Below are 23,404 nucleotides of genomic sequence, written 5' to 3' on the forward strand. Positions count from 1 at the left end.
AGTTTTTGACCGCAAAACCCATCCTGTGTTGGAAGCCTTGTTTGCTTTTTCCACACCAGAAGGTGTAATGCATCTTGCATCAAGAGCCTGTGTCAGCTAGTCCAGTTTCAGAGAGAGCGGCTACATTGATGTCAAGCTTCTTCAGCTCTCTGTTGGTGATGGTGTCATTGACCTCCTCCAGAACATTTGACATACTAACAAGCAACCTTTTGGCATTCGTGCCTAGGCAGAAAAAAAATGAGGTGGTAAAGGCTTGCCTTCGGACCAAAGCCCTCCCCTGAACCCTCAGCACTATGGACTGTACCCAAAAATTGGAGACCAAAATGTTTGGAAGCCAGCACAGTTGCAGCAGATGTTGTAGGGCACAACTGAGTTACAGGGCCAACTGCCTGATGTTGTCTCCAGAGCTGACTTAGTTCAGGGTTTTCCTCCCCATCCTTTGTTCAATCAAGAACTAGCTGTAAGGCAGCAACGCCAGATGGAGTTATTCCTCTGTGGCTATTGTTTTTCACTCCAATGGGTGTCTGGCATACTCCACATAGTTTAGTGAATGGTGGGGTTCCTAGTTTAGTTGCTGAGCACCCAACCTGCGGCAGGTTATAATCAGTTATGTGGTACCAGTAACAGGCCTTACATGCCTGATCTGACCTGTGCATATTTAAGTCTCTCAGAATTACCCACTTCTTCTGTGCTACTTACAGTGAATTGAGTTGCGCATTGTTGTTCTTCTCATTGTTCCTCTGTCCACTTGTCTCTGTCCTTTGGTTGTGAGCTTCTTGGAGCAGCTTCCCTTCTTGAGCTTTTGGAAAGCACCTACCATAAACAATAATTTAATTTACTCATTATCCTGCCTCTCTATGCTCCTTCTTTGCCCCTCCCTTCCTCCCCAGTGTCTTCTAAATGGAAGGTGAACCCAAAAGGTTGGAGTTTAAGGTGAACTTTTGAACCCAGCAATGTTTGGATGGATTCAGAATTCTACAAAAATGATTTCACCCGTACTGAAAGTGAACCAGTCCATGCCTTAAAAACAGTTCTGAATTAATTAGAAAACAAGGCTGACATTGAGCCAGCTTGTACTCTTCTCTCTATTGGATCACCCATGTCTGGTGTTTACACTTGTGCAGAATGAGTAAAATACAGAAGAGCATTGTAACTTTCATCTGTGTGAGCGCGCTCTCTCTTATTCTCACTCACGTTGCCCAGTGGTGTCTATTTTTCAGCGGTTAAGCGGAATGAGAGTGTGACTGATTTTATACGGCATTGTTATAACATATTACGGTGAGCATAGTGTGCCACATATTGAAGTAATACAGTGTCAGCGCCATACTCTGCCAACCTCCCTCTCCGCGCCCCCCGCCTCCCAGCTTGGCTGCTGCTCTTTAAAGGGGAACAAGTGAGCTCACCTTTGGCACATTTCTCCTGGGATACGACCATCAGTCCAGCTGTGGGAAATGATTATTTGGATCTTAAATAAATCAATTTTTTGTACTTATTGCTGTGGACTAGTGCATGCATTATAAATCATGAAGGGATACATTTGTGAAGTGCTGTGTGGCAGTATAGCCACGTGGCACATGTTCAGGCAATGGGAGTTTTATGCGGATAAGCCAATGGGCATGACCTAGACAATGTACTCCCTTCAGCCACCTCCTATTAAATATTGTTCTGCATATTGAGCTGCAGAATAAGTAGAGGAAGTAAATGTGTGTGTGTTCCCCCATTCTTATGGTTAAATTCATCCTGTGTTAAGGACATTGGTGCTCAGAGGGTGACTTCAGTCTTAATACTAATTAATAACAGTCAAGATTTTGTCCAGATGTTCCTGCCTGGCAGATAGTCTCTGCTCCTGTGCTGAAGGAGAGCGGGCCGGCCACCTCTGCAGCACCTTTCCACTCCCCTTTTCCGTGGCCTGGCATCTATCAGGGGGAGCCCCTAATATCACAACTCCATTTGACCTCCACTGCCGGGAGCCAGGGACTGCTGGGGCTGGTGCAGGTCTGCCAAGTCTTTTCCACTGGGGGAAGGGGGGGGATCTCTGTCCCACATTGACACAAGCAAAACAGTCAGGGAGACCTTTGCCAGGGGATTCTCATAGAGATTTCCTCCCCTGAGTTGCCTCTCCCTGTTCTGCAAGAGGGATGATCCAAACCAATAATAATAAAGGCTAAAATAAAAATAATCTAGGAATAACTAGGAATATTCTGTTTAGAAATTTTTTAGCACATTCATAGTAGAGAACAAACCCTATCCTAAGAAAATGGGCTTATGGGACAATGCACTTGCCCAAAATAGCCAGTTGCCCCTTACACCCCCAGCACATGCCCTCCATGCCTCTGCCGTGGAGCCTCCCTTGTGGATCAGAGAGAGCCCACTGGGGGTGTCCTGTACCAGGGAATTCCACAGGGGGGACTTGTGATCCCTTTGCCCGGGTTAAGCTGGTGCAAAAGGAGACACAGTTAAGAAGTGGATTTTCCAGGCCGAGTAACACTAATGGCTGCTGAGAATTATTGTGCACTGAACCAGTGCTTCATCAGTGGCACATTGGCAGATGAGAGAAAACTACAGCTGACCAGGAAGTGGAAGACCCACAAGGCAAGCAGACTATGATGACTTCTATCTCTAAGAACTGACACCCATCACTGTTACTGTCAATGTTACCAAGGAAGAAAGGAGAGCAGCAGAATACAGACCCTGGACCTCAGAAAAGGAGACTTTGACTCCCTCAGGGAACTGATGGGCAGGACCCCCTGGGAGAATAACATGAAGGGCAAAGGGGTCCAGGAGAGCTGGCTGTATTTTAAAGAATCCTTATTGAGGTTGCAGGAACAAACCATCCAAATGTATAGAAAGAATAGTAAATATGGCAGGTGACCGGCTTCGATTAACAGTGAAATCCTTGCTGACCTTAAACGCAAAAAAGAAGCTTACAAGAACTGGAAGACTGGACAAATGACCAGGGACGAGTATAAAAATATCGCTCAGGCATGCAGGAATGAAATCAGGAAGGCCAAATCACACTTGGAGTTGCAGCTAACAAGGGATGTTAAGAGTACCAAGAAGGGTTTCCTACAGGTATGTTAGCAACAAGAAGAAGGTCAGGGAAAGTGTGGGCCCCTTACTGAATGAGGGAGGTAAACTAGTGACAGAGGATTTAGAAAAAGTTAATGTACTCAATGCTTTTTTTTGCCTCCGTCTTCACGAACAAGGTCAGCTCCCAGACTACTGCACTGGGCAGCACAGCATGGGGAGGAGGTGACCAGCCCTCTGTGGAGAAAGAGGTGGTTCAGGACTATTTAGAAAAGCTGAACGAGCACAAGTCCATGGGGCTGGATGCACTGCATCCGAGGGTGTTAAAGGAGTTGGCGGATGTGATTGCAGAGCCATTGGCCATTATCTTTGAAAACTCATGGCGATCAGGGGAGGTCCCAGATGACTGGAAAAAGGCTAATGTAGTGCCCATCTTTAAAAAAGGGAAGGAGGAGGATCCGGGGAACTACAGGCCAGTCAGCCTCACCTCAGTCCTTGGAAAAATCATGAAGGAGGTCCTCAAGGAATCAATTTTGAAGCACTTAGGGGAGAGGAAAGTGATCAGGAGCAGTCGGTATGGATTCACCAAGTGCAAGTCATGCCTGACTAACCTAATTGCCTTCTATGACAAGAAAACTGGCTCTGTGGATGAGGGGAAAGCAGTGGACATGTTATTCCTTGACTTTAGCAAAGCTTTTGATCCTGTCTCCCACAGTATTCTTGCCAGCAAGTTAAAGTAGTATGGGCTGGATGAATGGATTATAAGGTAGATAGAAAGCTGGCTAGATCATCGGGCTCAATGGGTAGTGATCAATGGCTCCATGTCTGGTTGGCAGCCTGTATCAAGCGGAGTGCACCAAGGGTCGGTCCTGGGGCCGGTTTTGTTCAATATCTTCATTAATGATCTGGAGGATGGTGTGGATTGTACCCTCAGCAAGTTTGCAGATGACACTAAACTGGGAGGAGTAGTAGATACGCAGGAGGGTAGGGATAGGATATAGAGGGACCTAGATAAATTAGAGGATTGGGCCAAAAGAAATCTGTTGAGGTTCAACAAGGACAAGTGCAGAGTCCTGCAGTTAGGACGGAAGAATCCCATGCACTGCTACAGACTAGGGACCGAATGACTAGGCAGCAGTGCTGCAGAAAAGGACCTATGGGTTACAGTGGACGAGAAGCTGGATATGATTCAACAGTGTGTCCTTGTTGCCAAGAAGGCTAACGGCATTTGGGGCTGTGTAAGTAGGAGCATTGCCAGCAGATTGAGGGACGTGATCGTTTCCCTCTATTCGGCATTGGTGAGGCCTCATCTGAGGTACCGTGTCCAGTTTTGGGCCCCACACTACAAGAAGGATGTGGAAAAATTGGAAAGAGTCCAGCGAAGGGCAACAAAAGTAATTAGGGGGCTGGAGCACATGACTTATGAGGAAAGGCTGAGGGAACTGGGATTATTTAGTCTGCAGAAGAGAAGAATGAGGGGGGATTTGATAGCTGCTTTCAACTACCTGAAAGGGGGTTCCAAAGAGGATGGATCTAGACTGTTCTCAGTCATAGCAGATGACAGAACAAGGAGTAACGGTCTCAAATTGCAGTGGGGGAGGTTTAGGTTGGATATTAGGGAAACCTTTTTCACTAGGAGAGTGGTGAAGCACTGGAATGGGTTACCTAGGGAGGTGGTGGAATTTCCTTCCTTAGAGGTTTTTAAGGTCAGGCTTGACAAAGCCCTGGCTGGGATGATTTAGTTGGGGATTGGTCCTTCTTTGAGCAGGGGGTTGGACTAGATGACCTCCTGAGGTCCCTTCCAACCCTGATATTCTGTGATTCCTTCCATGGTACTTGCCAGAAAACTAAGTGCTTTCCAGGGGTTTGTGTAGTTTTCTAAGCAGCAACATCCTTTTGATTGGGCAATATACAGTAAATCATACCTCTTCTAACAGAGTGGTTGTCATGAAACAACCCCATGTGTGGGCTGCTAACAACAACAGTGGACAGCTAACTGTTTACTTTTTAAAGTAAAACTTCTGTGCAAGCAAAACTCCATTTGCATTCAGTAGCTTTGTATGTGCAAGGAGCCGAAAATCAAGCTCTTACAGTTTGTGAAACTCTCTTGAAAGTTGGCAGGCTGGCAACTCTGAATACTGTAGTCTTCTATTTAGCCTTAGAAGAGAAACAGTAGGGGGAACAGAAATTCAAGCAACCCCACGCCGCCTCCCCATCCTTTCATCCTGACCTGAAGTAAGCACCTCTGAGGTAAAAGGCTAGTTCAGTCTTCACACCCATTCAGTCCTTGCAACTCCACTGAGTTTGCCATCAGTGGGTCACCTGTTGTGGTGGTGTTGGTTTCCATGAAATGGGCATGTGTCCATTAGAAGTTGGACTGAGACCACTAATGCATTTCACAGAAGAGCCTGGTGATTCTTGATAACCACTATGCTCCTGCTATGATGAGATATGCAGAATGGTAACATATATTTTGGTACAGCTGATGTACATAACTATTGTGGTACGGTATCAAACAGTGTACAACTCTTTTTTGTGCCTAAATATAGTAAACATGTGCTCTGGTCACTGGAAACACTGTTAGAATATTTGATTCATGAGATTTCCAGAGAAAATAACCCAGAAAGTTCCAACAGCTAGTCAGAAATGCCTTAGCAGCTAACTTTTTGTTTGACAGTAATTATCAATATTAATTCAACTGGCTGTGAAGTTATCTTCTAGCTTTGCCTTCTGTCAAAAAACAGAGATTTCCAAGCAATTTCCTAGCTGAGCTTTAATGAAGCTGTCACCTTGGATGGAACACAAGAAAGATGCACAATATTTTGCAAGTGAAAATTTGTAAAACATATATTTACAGTGGGGAAAATTTTGATTTTTTTATTCCTTACAAAACGATGAGGTCACTTATCCCGTCTCCTAACATTATGCACCTAGATAAGCCCTGAGTGCAGTTACTTCTTGACACACTAGAGACAGCATCGTTATACTGTAGCAAATTCCTGACCTGTCAGACATACCTGAAGAATAAGAAACACCCACAATTGCAAAAGAGAGCGAATACATAGCCTGGCAGAAACCCGTGTAGAGCTATAACTGTGTGTGTCTGGAGGGAGGGAGGGCCTTATATGGAAAAAATATTTTTTTCTGTTACTGGCTTCATTTCTGCAGTAGCAAAAGACAAGTTTGGGCAATGGCCTCAGAGGAGCCTTGCGTACTGTCAGATGACAGATCATCATGTCCCCAAAAGTGGGGCTGTGATAAGAACCAGATGATCTGAATTTCCTAACCAAAACCAGCGGCAGTTGTCATCTGGGAAATAGCTGTGATTCAGATTCCACATCAGCATCTTCATCCGTCAATGGGCTAATGGCATTTTCAACGGGCTGTGTTACTGGTTCATCTCTAGAACTCACTGGCTGCTTGGAAGATATGACTCCAGCCGCAATTTACTGGAGGAGGAGGAAAATCTGAACTAAACTTATGTGATCTACGTTTGTTTGTATGTAGTGGTCTCTGTGTGACACAGGCAAATGGTTGGTTTCAATAGGGAGACTCCCATTTCAAACAGAATTTTTAATTGAATTCCAGTATGTGAACATGTCATTTATTTTCTTAGGGATGGACTTCTTTTATAGAGCTTAGAATATTAATTGAGGTCTTGCTCCCCATCCCATTCTCCCGTCACACACACTGAAGAAACATGGTTCTCTCACCATGGACACAGCTCCTGTTTGGTCAGGGTGGCTGCTGTAACTCAAGGGGTGTGACATTTGGGTTGTATCACATACTACTCCAAATGGTTTAAGTGACTACTACGTGCTGTGTATTAGGGGAGGGAAGACCTGTTGTTCTGCAACTAACATGAAAACCTGAAGACCGTGTAATAAACAGTCCTTCAAGGCAGATTGTTAAACAATGAAGATGGGGTTTTCTGAGAAGCCTAAGGGAGACCCTTGGGTAGCTCATGGCACTCAGCTCCTACTGAGTTTATTGTGATTTGGGTGCCTAACTCCCTTAGATTCCTTTGAAAAACCCAGTCTATTTATCTGCTAGGCAAAGGTTTTGTATAGCTCTGTAGTTTAAAACCTGATTCTCCTTTGTAAGGCTCTGGGACCATGTGCCCTGTGCATTCACCACTCCTTATGTATGCGCCTGATTCATCCAGCTTTCATAATCACTAGTGATGGGGATTTCTCTGACTCCTTAAAGAATTTGTCAATTTTCACTTTCCTTTCTTCTGGCGGGGGTCTGTTGCTATGTCCCATGGTAGTTACAGGATTAGTCCTAGGTGAAGTGTATGTTAAGGCAATGAAGTACACCTCTACCCCGATATAACGCGACCCGATATAACACGAATTCGGATATAACGCGGTAAAGCAGTGCTCGGGGGGGCGGGGCTGCGCACTCCGGTGGATCAAAGCAAGTTCGATATAATGCGGTTTCACCTATAACGCAGTAAGATTTTTTGGCTCCCGAGGACAGCATTATATCGGGGTAGAGGATATACAAGGAAAGATCTGCTTTCAGTTAATTTTTAATGCTTGTTATTTGTAAGCTTTATTGGGAATTTCTTGCATGAGGTGATATTTCTGCAGTTGCCATCTCAGATGTTGGGGCAAATATAACAAATAATTGAAATGACTGTAGACAAATCAGTGGATGGCTAAAAGGGAGATCAAACTGAGTCCTGATTATGACGGCCAGCATGAGGAAAACCCTTGGAAACATACAATGAGCCATGCTCAGAGTCTGCATTCTGCGTAATTGGCATTTAGTGCTGTTTAGAGAAACATCAACCTGAAGGAAAGCAACCAGCAGCTTATAAAGGCTTTTCTAAGAAGGAAATAAGTGTTAGTTGAAGGGAGCTTCAAATGGTGGCAGAATTTCTCAGCTGCTCTGGCGTGGGATAGTCCTGCTGCTTCTCATCTGCTAAAGAATTCTATGGTAATGGTTGAAATATTACAAAAGTGTATAGTAGCATAACTAGAATGTTCTGGCCTAATAATGTAGAGGTTGTTTTTTTTAATATGCATTCTTCAGTTTAGTCAAATCTGCTTTCTAGAGTCATTGGCTATGTGGGACTGAAATTATTTTCCTTGGGGTATAAATTTTTGTCTTAAATCTGTACTGTACAGTAAATCCTTAAGTTTTAATGCCATATACCAAAAAAGAAAATAGATTCAACTGGATTAAACTACTTATATATTTATATTCCAGGCTCTTCAAATTTGCAATAAACAAACAATTTTAGATTTGAAATACCTTGGATTTGTTTCTCAAATGCACAGTTCAGAGGAGGGAAATTCACTTTACTTTCTTTAACATTAAACATGGAGTGAGTTGAAAATGAACTATGTTTATTCCACTTGTTAAAAGAAAACTTGGAGCCTGTTCCAACTTGAGATCACATGCTTCTGGAAATATATAGGTCTTATAACAAATCTTGGAATGCAAATAACTGGCACATGACTCTCTTCTGGGTGGTGTGCAATTTATTTCAGATAAATTTGGACCCTTCGCATGTCTAGTTGAGCTGCTTGTAACTTGTGATGAGGTAAGAGTCCTCAGTTATGTGGCTTCACCTTGCAACCCTGTTTAGCTGCTCTTCAGAGTGGACTTGATACCAATGCTGAATAATTAGCACATGTATCTGTATGCAATTTGATGATATTTGTTTCTTTGAAAAATAGAAACAAGCAGCACACATTTTTGTTTTATGAATCTGGTAGCCAGGAAGCTGCCAGTTGAAATAACTTCAGTGAACTGGCACCCAGCTATTCTTATCTCACATGTAAAGGCTAAAAAGATTGCATCGAGGGGATGGAATGCATCTGGGAATCTATTGCATGTGTGATCTTTTGCAGCTGGGGGGTGGATTGGCTATAGTCAAGAGTTTAATCCCTTACCATACTCATTTTAATTGCTGCATTTATTCCTAGCAATTATAGAGTTGATTCAAAATTAAGTTGAGCTGCATTTTCATAAAGATGAGAAAGAGAGGATAGAATTTAGTGTGACTAATCAGTATAATACACACAATGGTTGGATCTAGTGTTCTCTCTCACTAAATTAATTCAGTCTGTTTTTTACAGCTGGTGGATCCAAAGCAAAACAACATAGTACTGCATGGTCACGGTGGTTAAAACATGATTCAGTTACCCATCTAAATTAGAACCTGCTCTTAAGAAAGCTGCATCTGGAGAAGAAAGTGCTGCACCTGTTTAAGACACATTTCTAGTATCCTTGCCATGTAGTAGAGTTGAAATGGAGACTGGCCACATCCTCAAAACCACCACACAATTTGGCATGACAAGCAACCTCAGCATGGGAGAGGTCCGGGAATGGAGTAGTAGGGTCACAATTGAGGGGCTTTAGTAGAGCTGCATGAGAAAAGCTTGCCCACTGTATGCTTCTGGCTCAAGCCAGTGATCCCTCAGTCATTAGATTCACTTGCATATCTCTTTAAGAAGATCCAAACAAAGTCATTTACTCATCACATCCTCTTTTGCACTCCACCTTAAAAATTGTGCTGGGGCCTGCTTGCAGCCTGTTATTTTAAAGTCTGATCCAAAGTCCACTAAATATAATGGGAGTTTTTGCAGTGACTTCAGTGGGCTTTGGATCAGGCCCTTAATGCCCTCTTGAAAGAGGTGTACCAGGAGGATCTGGCATCATGAGTATCATGTCAAGTGGATAGAGGTTGCTTCAGAATTGAAAAGGCGACTATATCCTGCTCTGTTTACTTGGGGGCGGGACTCTACACACATGTATATTTCAAAATGTATACTCTAATTTAAAAAAAAAACTGTTCTGCAAGGGGGGGATAGCTCAGTGGTTTGAGCATTGGCCTGCTAAACCCAGGGTTGTGAGTTCAATCCTTGAGGGGGCCATTTAGGGAACTGGGGTAAAAAACTGTCTGGGGATTGGTCCTGCTTTGAGCAGGGGGTTGGACTAGATGACCTCCTGAGGTCCCTTCCAACCCTGATATTCTATGATTCTATGCCTCTAAGGATACATGAGCAATAGTGTCAGGAATGCAGCACCAGTGCCATTGCAAGGGTCCAGCGGACAATGGTGTTATATGTCTTTTCCATCAGCCCTGCACCTTAGCCTCGCCACTGACTCAGGGCTTCCTTTAAAAACAAACAGCTGTATTCAGTGCTGCTGCTGGAGAGTAACAACTTGCTTTTTCACCCATGCGGCCCATATATATGTGACTCATTTTCCAAGACTGGGCTTGGACTGTGTAAGATAAAAAAACAAGTACAGAGATGCAGAAGAAAAATTGGCTTGATCACTGCCCTGAAAATCTTATTTTTTCTTAACAGTTGCCAATTTATGGCCTGGCTCTGATCTCACACTGGTTTAACAACATTGACTTCCACAGGGTAACCGCTGATTCACACCAGTGTCAGTGAAAGTAGAATCAGGCCTTTGGAGTGAATATAACAATATGATTTGATTATCACTTCAACCTGTGCAGTCTAAGTATTTTTACATGAACTAAATTGTTAGTCAAGTGCAGTTTTCATATACCCCACCCATGTAACTGAGGGCAAAATTGGGCCTTCAAAACTTAAGCAATTTTTTTAATTATAAATATTTACTTGCTACTTTTTTCAGAAAGGGGCTCTTCAGAAGGCATCAGAGAATTAGAAAACATCTATTCTCTGTTAATCGATTTAGCCCTTTGGTGCCTTTAGAGACTGCAGAATAACTGTGTTCCTAGAGAAGCAACACCTGAATTGCCATATGGATATTTGTGGCAATAAAACTAAAAAGAATGCCTTGAAAAAAGGTGTAATGCTTTCATATGTGCTCTGCAGCACAGCATGCATAGGATTAATCAATTATTTCACAAAGTGGAAGCTACCTATAACTTTTCTTAACACATGTCGAAGTAATAAGGGGTCTTATTGTAAGGCCTGGTCTACACTAGGCTTTTATGTCGACTTTAGCTCCGTTATATCGAATTAACCCTGCACCCGTCCACACCAGGAAGCCATTTAGTTCGACATAAAGCTCTCTTTAAATCGATTTCTGTAATCCTCCCCAACGAGAGGATTAGCGCTAAATTCGACATGGCCATATCGAATTAGGCTAGGTGTGGATGGAAATCGACGGTAATAGCTCCGGGAGCTATCCCACAGTGCACCACTCTGTTGACGCTCTGGACAGCAGTCCGAGCTCGGATGCTCTGACCAGCCACACCCCCGGGAAAATTTGAATTCATTTTCATTTTCCTGTCTGGGCAGTTTGAATCTCAGTTCCTCTTTGGACATCGAGGGGAGCTCAGCAGCAGTGGCAACTATGCAGAGCTCTCCAGCAGAGATGGCCGTGCAATCTAATAGAAAGAGGGCCCCAGCATGGACTGATCGGGAAGTCTTGGATCTCATCGCAGTGTGGGGCGATGAGTCCGTGCTTTCAGAGCTGCGCTCCAAAAGAAGGAATGCTAAGATCTACGAGAAGATCTCCAAAGCCATGGCAGAGAGAGGCTACAGCCGGGATGCAACGCAGTGCCGCGTGAAAATCAAGGAGCTGAGACAAGGCTACCAAAAAACCAAAGAGGCTAACGGACGCTCCGGATCCCAGCCCCACACATCCCGTTTCTACGAGGCACTGCATTCCATCCTGGGAGCGGCCGCCACCACTACCCCACCCCTGACCGTGGACTCCGAGGATGGGATCATGTCCGCGGCCGGTTCCTCGTCGGACATGACAGCGGACGGGGAAGATGAAGAAGGAGATGAGGAGGACGAGGCAGTCGACAGCGCTGGCACCGCTGATTTCCCCGACAGCCAGGAGCTCTTCATCACCCTTACCGAGATCCCGTACCAACCGTCCCCATCCCTTACCCCGGACACAGAATCAGGGGAAGGATCAAGCAGTAAGTGCTGTAAACATGTAAACATTTATTTAAAACAGAACGGTAATATTTATACTATTAACAATGTACATTTATAAAAGTTCTGTAAACTAGTAAAAAAATAATCAGGTACAAAACAGGAATATTTACAAAGATAACAAATGGGTTTTCATGATTTCTCTGTCTTAGGCTCTTCTCAATTTAGTCCCAAGTGTTTTAAAAAATGTTCACAATGTCCGTTACTCCATGATTCCCAGGCCCAAGACGCTCCACTCCATAGTCCCAGTGCACCTACGCGAAAATCCGGTCAATGTGGCCGGGGATCGACGAGAAATCCTCGTAGGAGAACTCCTCGTAGGTCTCGTGGAGGTAGAGCTCAAGCCTGTTGATCAGGTTCCGGGGTAGGGCGATCTTAGTGGGCCCTCCGTGGTAGCAGACATGCCCCCTCCACGCCACAATCAAGTACTCCGGGATCATGGCCCGACATAGCATGGCGGCATACGGCCCCGGTTTCTGCATGCTTTCCCGCAGCATGCGTTCTCTCTGGGTGTCCGGGATCCTCAGGAGGGTGATGTCGCTCATGACGCCCTGCTTTGAATTAGGGAGGGGAATGTTAGTATTGGGACTGCTTTACAGCCACGCGGTGGAGGGAGAGGGGCAGCATACAGGGATCTTTCCCTGGGACAGCCGCGAGGGGGTGGGACAGGGGCAGAGTTGATGCTGTCCTGATTGCTGGCAGCAGAGACTGGCATTGCTTTCAATGTGAAAGGAGGCCAGTGCTACTGCTGGAGTTTTAAGCAGCCACAAGTCTGCGGCTTACCATTATTGCCCGCTCCAGAAGTTCAGGTCTCCAGCCACAGTTCTCTGAACAGTCCAAGACCTCCGCAAGTCCACAGGCACTGAAGGCGACGGCCGAAAATTCGACCTTGTCCTGAGTGCGCATGTGAGAGGTGCAGTGCATGGTCTTGTTCACAGAGAAAGACTAGGTTCTTTGTATACAATTTCATTTATCTGTCTCAGGAATTCACTCCCTTTTTAAAATTCACACAGACACATCTGCGACTGTCTCCCAACCCAGCCTGTCAGCACACTCCCAGAGGCTAGCGCAGATTAGGCGGAGGAAGAAGAAGACGCGTGAAGACATGTTCTCAGAACTAATGGACTGCTCCCGAGCCCAGGCAGCCCAGCAGACACAGTGGAGGGAGAACTTGTCACAAATGCACCGAGCAGTCATGGAACGGGAGGAGAGGTGGCGTCAGGAGGACCAACAGGCTACTGAAAAGCTGCTTGGACTAATGAGGGAGCAAACGGACACGCTCCGGCGCCTTGTGGATGTTCTGCAAGACCGGAGGCAGGAGGACAGAGCCCCGCTGCAGTCTATCTGTAACCGCCCTCACCCGCCACCAAGTCCCACACCACCCTCACCCAAAGTCCAAAGAAGGAGGGGCGGCAAGGGCCGTTAAAACTTTCAGTCAACCCCTGCAGACTGCTCTAGCACTAGAAGGCTGACATTCCCCAAAATTTCATAAGTCCTTTCCCACCCACCTCACAGAAGCCCCCGTCCAAGTTTCACACCCCACGTTTCATGTCTGGTTCGCAATAAAATGTTTGTTTCTGTCCATTACTGTTTCAGTCAGGTTCTTTTGAGGGAGAGTCTGTCTGGAGGGGGGGAAGGGGCTTGGTAATTGGGCAGGACAGTGACCTTTAGCAGGGTACAGAGGCGGTGTCAGGTCCAGCATCAGGACACATACACAGTGCAGTCACTGGTTACCCTGGTCAGTCTGGGAGGTGTTTTTCATGTTCTCCATTGAAATAACCAGTCCACCAGTGCGGAGCCTGTCATTCCGGGAGTTTAGAAGCATCATTTGCATCAGAACACTGAACCCGCCCCCCGCCACAGTCTGCGTCCCCGGTTTAAAATATTCCCGCGAAAACAGCAATACAGACAACGCTGTTCATTAACAAAATCGAAATGATTTTATTTTTTGGGAAGGGGAAGGGGGTGAAGGGGGTATGTAACTGGAGAGGATAGTCAAAATGAACTGGGTAAAGAAACGGGGGCAGGTTCAGCTTCTCTGTCCACAAACTGAAAAGTCACTGGTTGCCCTGCTCACTCAGGAACCTAGCTTTCAAAGCCTCCCGGATGCACAGGGCGTCCCGCTGGGATCTTCTAATGGCCCGGCTGTCTGGCTGGACGTAATCAGCAGCCAGGCTATTTGCCTCTAGCTCCCACCCCGCCATAAAGGTCTCCCCCTTGCTCTCACATAGATTGTGGAGCACACAGCAAGCTGCAATAACGATGGGGATATTGGTTTCACTGAGATCACAGCGAGTGAGTAAGCTTCTCCATCTCCCTTTGAGACGGCCAAAAGCACACTCCACCACCATTCTGCACTTGCTGAGACGGTAGTTGAACAGTTCTTTTTCTGTGTCCAGGGCGCCAGTATAGGGCTTCATGAGCCAGGGCATTAGCGGGTAGGCTGGGTCCCCGAGGATGACTGTAGGCATCTCCACATCCCCAAGAGTTATTTTGTGGTCTGGGAAGTAAATACCTTCCTGCAGCCGTCTAAACAGACCAGAGTTCCTGAACACACGAGCGTCATGAACCTTGCCCGGCCATCCGACGTAGATGTTTGTAAACCGTCCCCGATGGTCCACCAGTGCTTGCAGCACCATTGAAAAGTAGCCCTTTCTATTGATGTACTGGCTGGCCTGGTGGTCCGGTCCCAGGATAGGGATGTGAGTCCCATCGATAGCCCCTCCGCAGTTTGGAAATCCCATCGCGGCAAAGCCATCTATGATGACCTGCGCGTTTCCCAGGGTCACAACCTTTGGGAGCAGTACCTTCACGATTGCCTTGGCTACTTGCATGACAACAACCCCCACGGTAGATTTGCCCACACCAAAGTGGTTCGCGACTGACCGGTAGCTGTCCGGCGTTGCAAGCTTCCAGAGGGCTATGGCCACTCGCTTCTGGACAGTGAGGGCTGCTCGCATGCGGGTGTCCTTGCGCTTCAGGGCAGGGGACAGCAACTCACAAAGTTCGAGGAAAGTCCCCTTCCGCATGCGAAAGTTTCGCAGCCACTGGGATTCATCCCAGACCTGAAGCACTATACGGTCCCACCAGTCCGTGCTTGTTTCCCGGGCCCAGAATCGCCGTTCAACAAAATCCACATGCCTCATTGCCACCGTGATGTCCTGGGCGCTGGGGCTCGTGGTTTCTGACAGCTCTGTGCCACTCTCCGACTTCAGGCTCTCACGGCGGTGCCGTAGCCTCCTCGCCCGATTTCTCTGCATCTGCCTCAGGGAAAGGTGTATGATAAGCTGCGAGGTGTTGAGAACGGCCACAAGTGCAGCGATGGTCGCAGCGTGATCCATGATCGCAGTGCTGTGGCGTCCGCGCTGTCACTGACCAGAAAAGTGCGCGAACTGATTTCCCGCCGGCGCTTTCATGGAGGGAGGGAGGGCGTTAGTGACGGACGGATGACGACAAATTTTTTTTACCCAGAAGGCATTGGCGGCTCGACCCAGAATTCCGATGGGCAGCGGGGACTGCGGGAACTGTGGGATAGCTGCCCACAGTGCACCGCTTCCAATATCGACGCTCGCCCCGTTAGTGTGGACTCACAAAGTCGAATTACTGTCCTTAGTGTGTCCTTAGTGTGGACACACACGTTCGACTTTGCAATATCGATTCCACATATTCGATTTAAGTAAAATCGAATTACCCTCGTAGTGTAGACATACCCTAAGACACTTGTAGCAACAACTTCTTAAAGGAAAACAAATGCAGAAACCACTATGTAACAAATAGAATAAAGTAGGAAGAATAGAGTCCCATTAAATAAAGTGAACTCATACTGTAATATACAGGGGAGTTTAATAGCATACTGATCATTGTGAAAATCAGACATTTCTGTAATTTTAATCTATTTAATATTGTGAATTAACACAGGCATAGGAACGCACACGAACTGAGTACCAAATTCATCTCCGTGTAAATGGGTGCAACTCCAGTGAAGGCAATCTGCTTTGTCTCTTTTCTACAGTTTTCATTTCCCCCTTATTTAGTTGTTAAGGACATTCAGTGTACCACTAAGTCATGGTGAATTGTTTGTACTCAAGTAACTAATATGAGAGGGGTTACGCTAATACCAAAGTTAAGCCTCTGAGCATTCCTATGTGATCTAGATGTGTCCAGATGCTTGAGCAGAGCCAGCTGAGCTCAGTGTTGGGGCATTGTATAAAAGTGCTGTCTTCTCTTCAGCCAGCCTTGTTGCTGGGTGCTTACCCTGTATAATATATGACTGTGAGAACATATGCTACAGCACACCCTGCCATCTCTGATAGGATTAGAAAATTCCCATTTTAGAACATTCCCTCAGTATGAATAGTTAGGATAAATAATAAACTCTTGGTTCCTGCATTACAAACAATGGTACCTTTACACTGAATAACACATTTCTCACACTGTAAGTCCCAGTTGGTTAACAGTTTTAAAGACTGAGGGCAGCAGGCATAATGCCCAACTCAGTAGATATTGAGGGTTTGAATTTGGATCTAGGTCTACGGCTGTGATATGTTCTAAGTCTGTTCTGAATAGACATATACGTAACTGTTCACCGCCCCAGATCAGTCAATGCTTTCTCTTCTGCCTGTGAATAACACTGGAGTCTTTGCCAGGTTTCAGATTTCATTACAAAAGTTGTACATAGCTCTGTTTATGATGATAAAGTGATTTCTATGTTGATCTGTCTCTGCTTCCGAGAAGAATCCCTGCAGATTTACAGCTAACACAGGTTCCCAAACTACTATACGAGTGGTTAGTAATGATGCTTAAGATGGTCCTCTGCAAAAGTTCCCCCCTATTTTTGTTCATTCCTCTAGTCTGTTCTAAATACAATTAAAATGCAGCATTCTTTAGGGATGGCTCAAAGTGCAATGAGCCAGTTTTTCAATGAGTACTTTAGTTGGCCTCCATTTGTACACATATACTTTACAAGCCCAATCACCTGCACAGATTATGGAATTTCTCCTCGAAAAACCAATTGTCCAAAGGGGCTTTGTTTTCTTCTTTTCTAGTGAAGCAAAAATACTCTCATGAACAACCCCGTATTTTTTTTCTTCTGCCCTAATGACAGCCCCCTTCTCCACAAGCACACACAATGCCTGATCTCACTGCTATATAAAATGCTCTTTCATATTAATCCTCCCCTGTCTCGAGGCTGGGATGGAATGTGAACACTAAAAGGATGAAATTAGGTATCTTAAATACCCATCTACTGCGAACACCACATTAATGCCCAGCAGTTAGGAATTTCAGCAAAACATCTTTCTGCAGGGTCTGCTAAGACCTGCAGCATATCTGATATGCAGAAAGACTAAGTGAATTACAATAAGATTGATTTAAAACAAGTTTTTCTTCACTAATCTCCTGGGTTATGTTTTTTTTCCCCCTCTTCTAGAGTTCCAGAACAGCTCGGTCTGAAGAAGACCGAGATACACTGTGGGATGCCTGGGGTTCATGGAGTGAATGTTCACGCACTTGTGGAGGAGGGGCTTCCTATTCACTCAGACGCTGCCTGAGCAGCAAGTAAGTTGATAAATGCTTTTATCTTAGCGGTGGGAGAACTCAACACGCTGACATATGTCACAGCATAAAGAGCAGTGGATGTGTTGGAACGTGCTGAAATTTCAGCCTCAGTGGAAGAAGGTTGCTTTTTTTTTTTTAATTCAGGCAACCAGCCAGCAGGTTTGATAGTCCACTATACCATTTAAAATATGAAATCCATAGAGGAACAAAAGTTTTCTGCACAGTTTTACCTAAGCATACTGTACCTTGCCAGCTATTGAAAAGTGAAACTCCCATGCACCATCTGTGTTTGAGTGGTAATCCTTTTCACACCCACATACTGAACTGGAGCTAATTCTCCAGGTTTAGCACCCTAAAACCTTTAGCAGCATAGAGATTGTAAATGCATCACATAGACACAAAATAATATATTGGGCTGTATAAGTGAGAATGATAACAGCTCTACAGATGGTATTCTTCAAATTTATCAGAGTTCCCTAAAAACAGATCATGCAATAAAGTCTCCTTCCATCACAGGCTATAATAAAATTACCAAATAGTTATGAGAGGCAGCATGTACTAGTAGTCAGGACACTTGGCTGAGAGATGGAAGAACTGGGTTCTATTTCTGCTACTGATATGCTGTGGGACCTTGGGGAAATCACTTAACCTATCTGTGCCTCAGTTTCCCATTCTGTAAAATGTAGATGAAAGCACTTTGTACTATTGATAAGCATTATTTCTGAAATATTTCTAGTAAGTATTATTTACATCTACTCAAGTCAGTATAGCCCTCATAAGCCAAGCCTATGTGATCAGTATAAATAGACATCTGCTAGAGAAGGGTATGAAGAAAAACTCCACATGTAACTTTTGTGGCTTAAAACTTCTCTCCGACACCTTTTATATTGTAGCACATGAACATAATATAATTTTCCATCCTGCATATGTTTACTTTCATGTACCGATGAAATTAAAACGTAATAAAACAAATCAAGAAAAGCATTCTCTGAAAGTGTTGCATAGGTCTGATATTACAACACATAACACTGCTTAGCAAAGACATGAGATGGCATAAGACATTGCATCACAAGACAAAAATAAAACATTGTGTGTTTTAGCATCAGATCTAGACAGCACAGAGACTAGAGTTGACTCTCCTGGTACCTGTAATTACTAGGCTGATGCGTAGAGTGCTCTGTTTGATAAGTGAGTGTCCCATGAAGTCAAAAAGAGAACTGTATATTTCCATTCCTTCCCTGGGTAAAACTGCCAGCGGATTGTTCTGCTTCTATACTGAGAGCCAAATTCTTGTCCCTGTGCAAAGCCTCAGCACACAGGCTCAGGAGACCCACTCAGGAGATATCAGGATGGGAACCTTCTCTACCCAACCATACTTCAGAGTCATAGAGTGGCTCTCACGCATGCAAGACATCAAGCATGCTATTGAGTCCAGCTTAAGGTAGCATCTGTTACACGCCACATGCCCCTTATGTGGGGATTGATGTCTGGCAAGAGGATCTGTGTAATGTCTGGGCTTCCTGGCCACACCTGTGTCCCCCGCCCCACCCAACTACCTTCAGTGTTGTGATAGAGGGAGGAGCAGTGATCAATGTTCCATAGTGCACAAGGATGTGTGGAATCCACCTATGCAGCCTCCTGTCCCCACATGCAACAGAACCACAGTGGATCTGCTGCTATTTAGGTCCTTGTGTTTAAATAAGGAGAAGGAAGAAGGCAGAGTCAGAGAGTGTCTATGGAATAAACTCATAAATCAGTTCCATTGTTGGTCTTTAATACAGTAGGTTTTCACTGCCCCATTCACACAGAATCAATTCTTCCTGCCTTATGAAACCAGATGAGAGCTTGTGTCCAATCAGAGATTGATCTCCATATTTTTAATGTGGAATGCAGGGGGTTATTACGTGCACAACTTCTGCTAGCCGGTAACAATAAATTGTAAACAGTAAAATTTGACCCAGAATTAGCACTGTCATAAATGTAGAACTGTTTTTCCTTTTTTTCTGGTTTGTATGCAGTCCAAATTTTAAAAGTGTTAAATGATTAATTTTTGTGCCGGGCAAGCATTTTACAATTTATAAAAAAATAAGCCGGTGGGGTGTAAGGGAGGGAGGAAAGAAACACACCCGAACATTCGGGATTTTGAAATAAACCTAAATACTTGACAGCTGAAAACCTGGCAAGACTATATGAAGAAATACCTGAGGGTATATGTGTGGGACAGTTCATTGCTTGATACATTTGATCACATTACAGAAATGTATATGCTATATAGAATTGTACAACAAATAAAATGAAAAGGAGGAAGCTAGAATTTTTTATACAAATTAAAAATTGGCAAGTTAGCTCAATGTTGTGGAACAAACCAACCCACAAAGCAAACCTACAGATTTCGTCTCCTGTGAGGAATGTTCATGGTATGTGATGGCTCCCAGAATGGTAAGGGAAAACAGAGAGGGAGCCCATCTTTTCAGCTCTGAAGCTATGCAAAGAATACTTGCTCCATTTCTAAACGAAATGCAGCTGACTAACTGAAATCAATTTCTTTCCAACCTGCAGTTGCCGATGTTCTGATTAGTATCACAGTGCTCCTGCCCTTTGTTAGGTTCAGTACTGTTTTGTTGTTAAGCCTTTGTGGCAATTGTGCAAGAATGAAGTGTTAGCTTGAAATTCTGTTTTCAGATCCCCATGGAAGATCCTAACTCTGACATTCTGATGCTCTTACGTTCAGCAAACTTCAATTAACGTCAGTGTTTGCATAAGTCAATAAAATAACATAATGGGTATGTAGGACTTAATTCTCCTCTCTGAGCTGCATGGTTTATCTCCAAACTAATATTCTGTGCAAAGCTACTTTTGATACCAGTGGGATATAAATACACGTACTATAGGAGGAGCAGAATATTGGAGTTGAGCTCTGGTGTAAGGTTTTTGGTCGTTAAGTAAGAGATAATTAATTAGTAATGCAGCCAATTCCTTTTGAAAATGTGGTTTTAAATATAATGGCTAAATTCTGGTCTCCGTTATATGGTTACAACCCTTAGTGAAGTCAGTGGGGCTTGCACATGTGTAAATGAGACAAGAGTTTGGCCAAATATATATTATTATATTACTGCATATTGCATGAGAAGAAAAGAGAGGGAAAATAATATCCACAAAAACAAAAGGGCTATTCTGTACTGCTTCTAACAGTTCTTACAAAATGCAAAGGAGAAATCATGAGAGAAGCTGTGGATTTTGATCTCGCTGTCACCCCCACACACACATGTATTTTGCATGTACAGTACATTTAAGATGTGGGACCCAGTTATGTGATCCTTATTTGCATGTGGTCCAGTGGACAGTCCATTGGGCTGCGAGTCAGGGGAGCTGTGTTCTGATCTTGGCTCTCCGACTTTTGGGCAAGTCACTTTGCCTCTCTGTGTCTGTTTCCTCTCCCACACGTTCAGGCTTGTCTTTTAGACGATAAATTCTTCAGGGCGGGAACTGTCATACAGTGCATGTATGGACAGTGCATAGCACAAGGGGTCCTGATCTCATTTGGGGACTACAGGAACTATTGTAATACCAATAATAAAATAACTAAATTAGGAACACAGGCATTGTCAGACTGGTACAGACCCGAGGTTCCTCCAGTCCAGTATACTGTCTTTGATAGTGGCCAGCACCAGATGCCTCAGATGAAGATTAGGATGCGGTTTTTAATCCATTCAAATATTCTTTGTTAGCATTAATTTTTATAACTTTGGATATTCATGTTCTCTGTATAAATGTCTAATACCTCTTTGAATCTTACTAAGTTATTTGCCTCAACGATGCCCTGTAGCAGTGAGTTCCACAGTCTAATTTTATATGGAGTGAAAAAGTCGTTCCTTTTTTTTAGTTTTGAATTTGCTATCTTTTCAGTTTCATTGAATGTCCCCTTATTCTTGTGCTGGGAGACAGGGAGAACAGACGCTCCCAACCTGCCTTCTCTATACTGTGACTTGCCATTTGATTAGTAGTTTTATCATAAAAAAATAAGACATCACAATATTAAAATCCATGAGCTATGGAGAAGATATGACACATTCTCTAGATCTCGTTCTTGAGACTTAAAGTAAAGAGGATAGGTGAGGCACCCTGTATGCTAACAAAACGCCACAAATTGCAGTGTGGTGGCACAAGGCAGTATCAGCAATGGAGACCTGATGTAGGGAGATTCCACACACCCTGGCACTGTGGGGATGATCTTCATGCAGTATCTCTACAGGTTTCCTTGAGAGGGGGATTAAGATTATGCTGCAACATGGCAGCCCTGGGAATGTCCAGTGGGTCTCCACATTACATGCATCCACTGATCTAAAATTCTCAGGTATGGGAGAGCAGCAGGTCACATCTGCTACTCCTTCCTATGCCTTGTAGTAGCAACCATGGCACTGCTTTCACACAGACAAAATTTGTATTAGCTGCTAAATACTGTGTTTATGGGAGCCCTAGAAATACATAGATAGACCAGATAGAAAAGCCCTTATACATGGGCTTGGCTCCATTCCCCAGGATCTAGCCTTTATTTATTGCCTACTATAGGAACTGAAGCTATTTCAACACCCAACTGGAATGAAAATAACATTATATCCTTCAGCTTTGTGACTGATAGAATAAGTGTACGTTGCAATCAAGTAAAGAATATTCCCAGCACGTGTGTTGATGCAAGTGGATTTGCACAGAAAAATAAGTGGCTGGGAACTCTTCGTATATTTCAAATCTATTTTGAGTCCAACTTTCATTGGAAATATTTTACAATTGCAAAGAGCTGTTACATCAGTTCTGCTAATCTAAATTCACCCCACCCTAATCCTATAAATACACAGGGAGCTCGGGAATTGAAGTTTGCATGTTAACAAGTGTTGCCATAATATTAAAATTATTCTACTGCTTCTGGTCTTGGCTGGAAGGTAAATGTGATTTTTCCCTCCCTATAATCTTCCAGATTCTTCATGAAGTTATAATAAGGAAGGAAGGAGGAGACATCAGGAAAGCAGAAACTCACGGGACTATAGGAATGATTTTAGGAGATAATAGCTTAATTGAAAATCCAGAGTATTTACTTAGAATTCCTAGCCATTATTGTTGCTGCTGTTTCCGGCAGAAGGATGGAACATGGCTGTGTGAATGTAAAGCAGAATGCTTAGTGGAATGTGAAATCCCATGGATACTGACCTGCTGAATCCGAGTTTAAGGGTCAAAATCCATTATCATCATTCTTTCTTCTAGGAAATCCTGTATAAACTGCTTAACAGGATGGAGGGTTTTCTTGACATTAGATGGGTGATATATGTGTGGAGGGAAAGAAAGTAAACATTAACATCTTCCTGCCAAGCTCTCCTCAGCAATAAAAGCAATGGGGGTGAGAAAGGGAGGGAATCCACCCGAGTGAGTCACAATCCTAGCATTGTTTAGTGTCTTCATGCTGGTCCAGTCACTTGTTTGAATTCATTTTTTCCTTATTTAAATCCCTCCCTTCCTTCCTGATGGTGACTTCTCCTTGGTAATATGTCCAAACCACAAATCCAGCTGCACCAGCTCCACTTGTTTTGCTAACTGAAATGGTCTCTGAATTCATCTGGCATTGGGGAGCAGTCCCATCCCACTCTTTTTTCACTAGCTGTTACAAGCGGTGCAAGGTATCCATTGAGTCAGATTGGCAGATGCACATCGCTCAGAGGGCTTGAAGATAGTGATGTAGTGGGTTGGATTTTTAGGGCAGCGCTCAGCATTCCTATTATTACATATGGCAGAGTGGATCCAATGTCTCTGCTAAGTTAGAATGATCCTTGGTTCTACTCCAGCTTGATTCAGTCACTCAGTATAGTAGCCATTGATAGACACCTTTTCTTTGTGGAGTGAGAGAGGATAAATGGCGTACTTTAATGATG

At 44.2% G+C, this 23,404-nt stretch overlaps 1 protein-coding gene across 2 annotated transcripts in view; it reads left to right on the forward strand.

Moving 5' to 3' along the window:
• ADAMTSL1 (ADAMTS like 1) overlaps nucleotides 1-23,404 on the forward strand; it is a 274,580-nt gene that overhangs the window by 12,275 nt on the left and 238,901 nt on the right. For both annotated transcript variants that reach the window (XM_026652366.2, XM_026652367.2), the window contains exon 2: nucleotides 17,359-17,486. In XM_026652366.2, coding sequence (XP_026508151.1) covers nucleotides 17,359-17,486 — 128 coding nt within the window. The remainder of the gene's footprint in view (nucleotides 1-17,358; nucleotides 17,487-23,404) is intronic.

This window comes from Terrapene carolina, unplaced genomic scaffold (assembly GCF_002925995.2).
Source record: "Terrapene carolina triunguis isolate 2854851 unplaced genomic scaffold, T_m_triunguis-2.0 Scaffold113, whole genome shotgun sequence".
NCBI lineage: Eukaryota > Metazoa > Chordata > Testudines > Emydidae > Terrapene > Terrapene triunguis.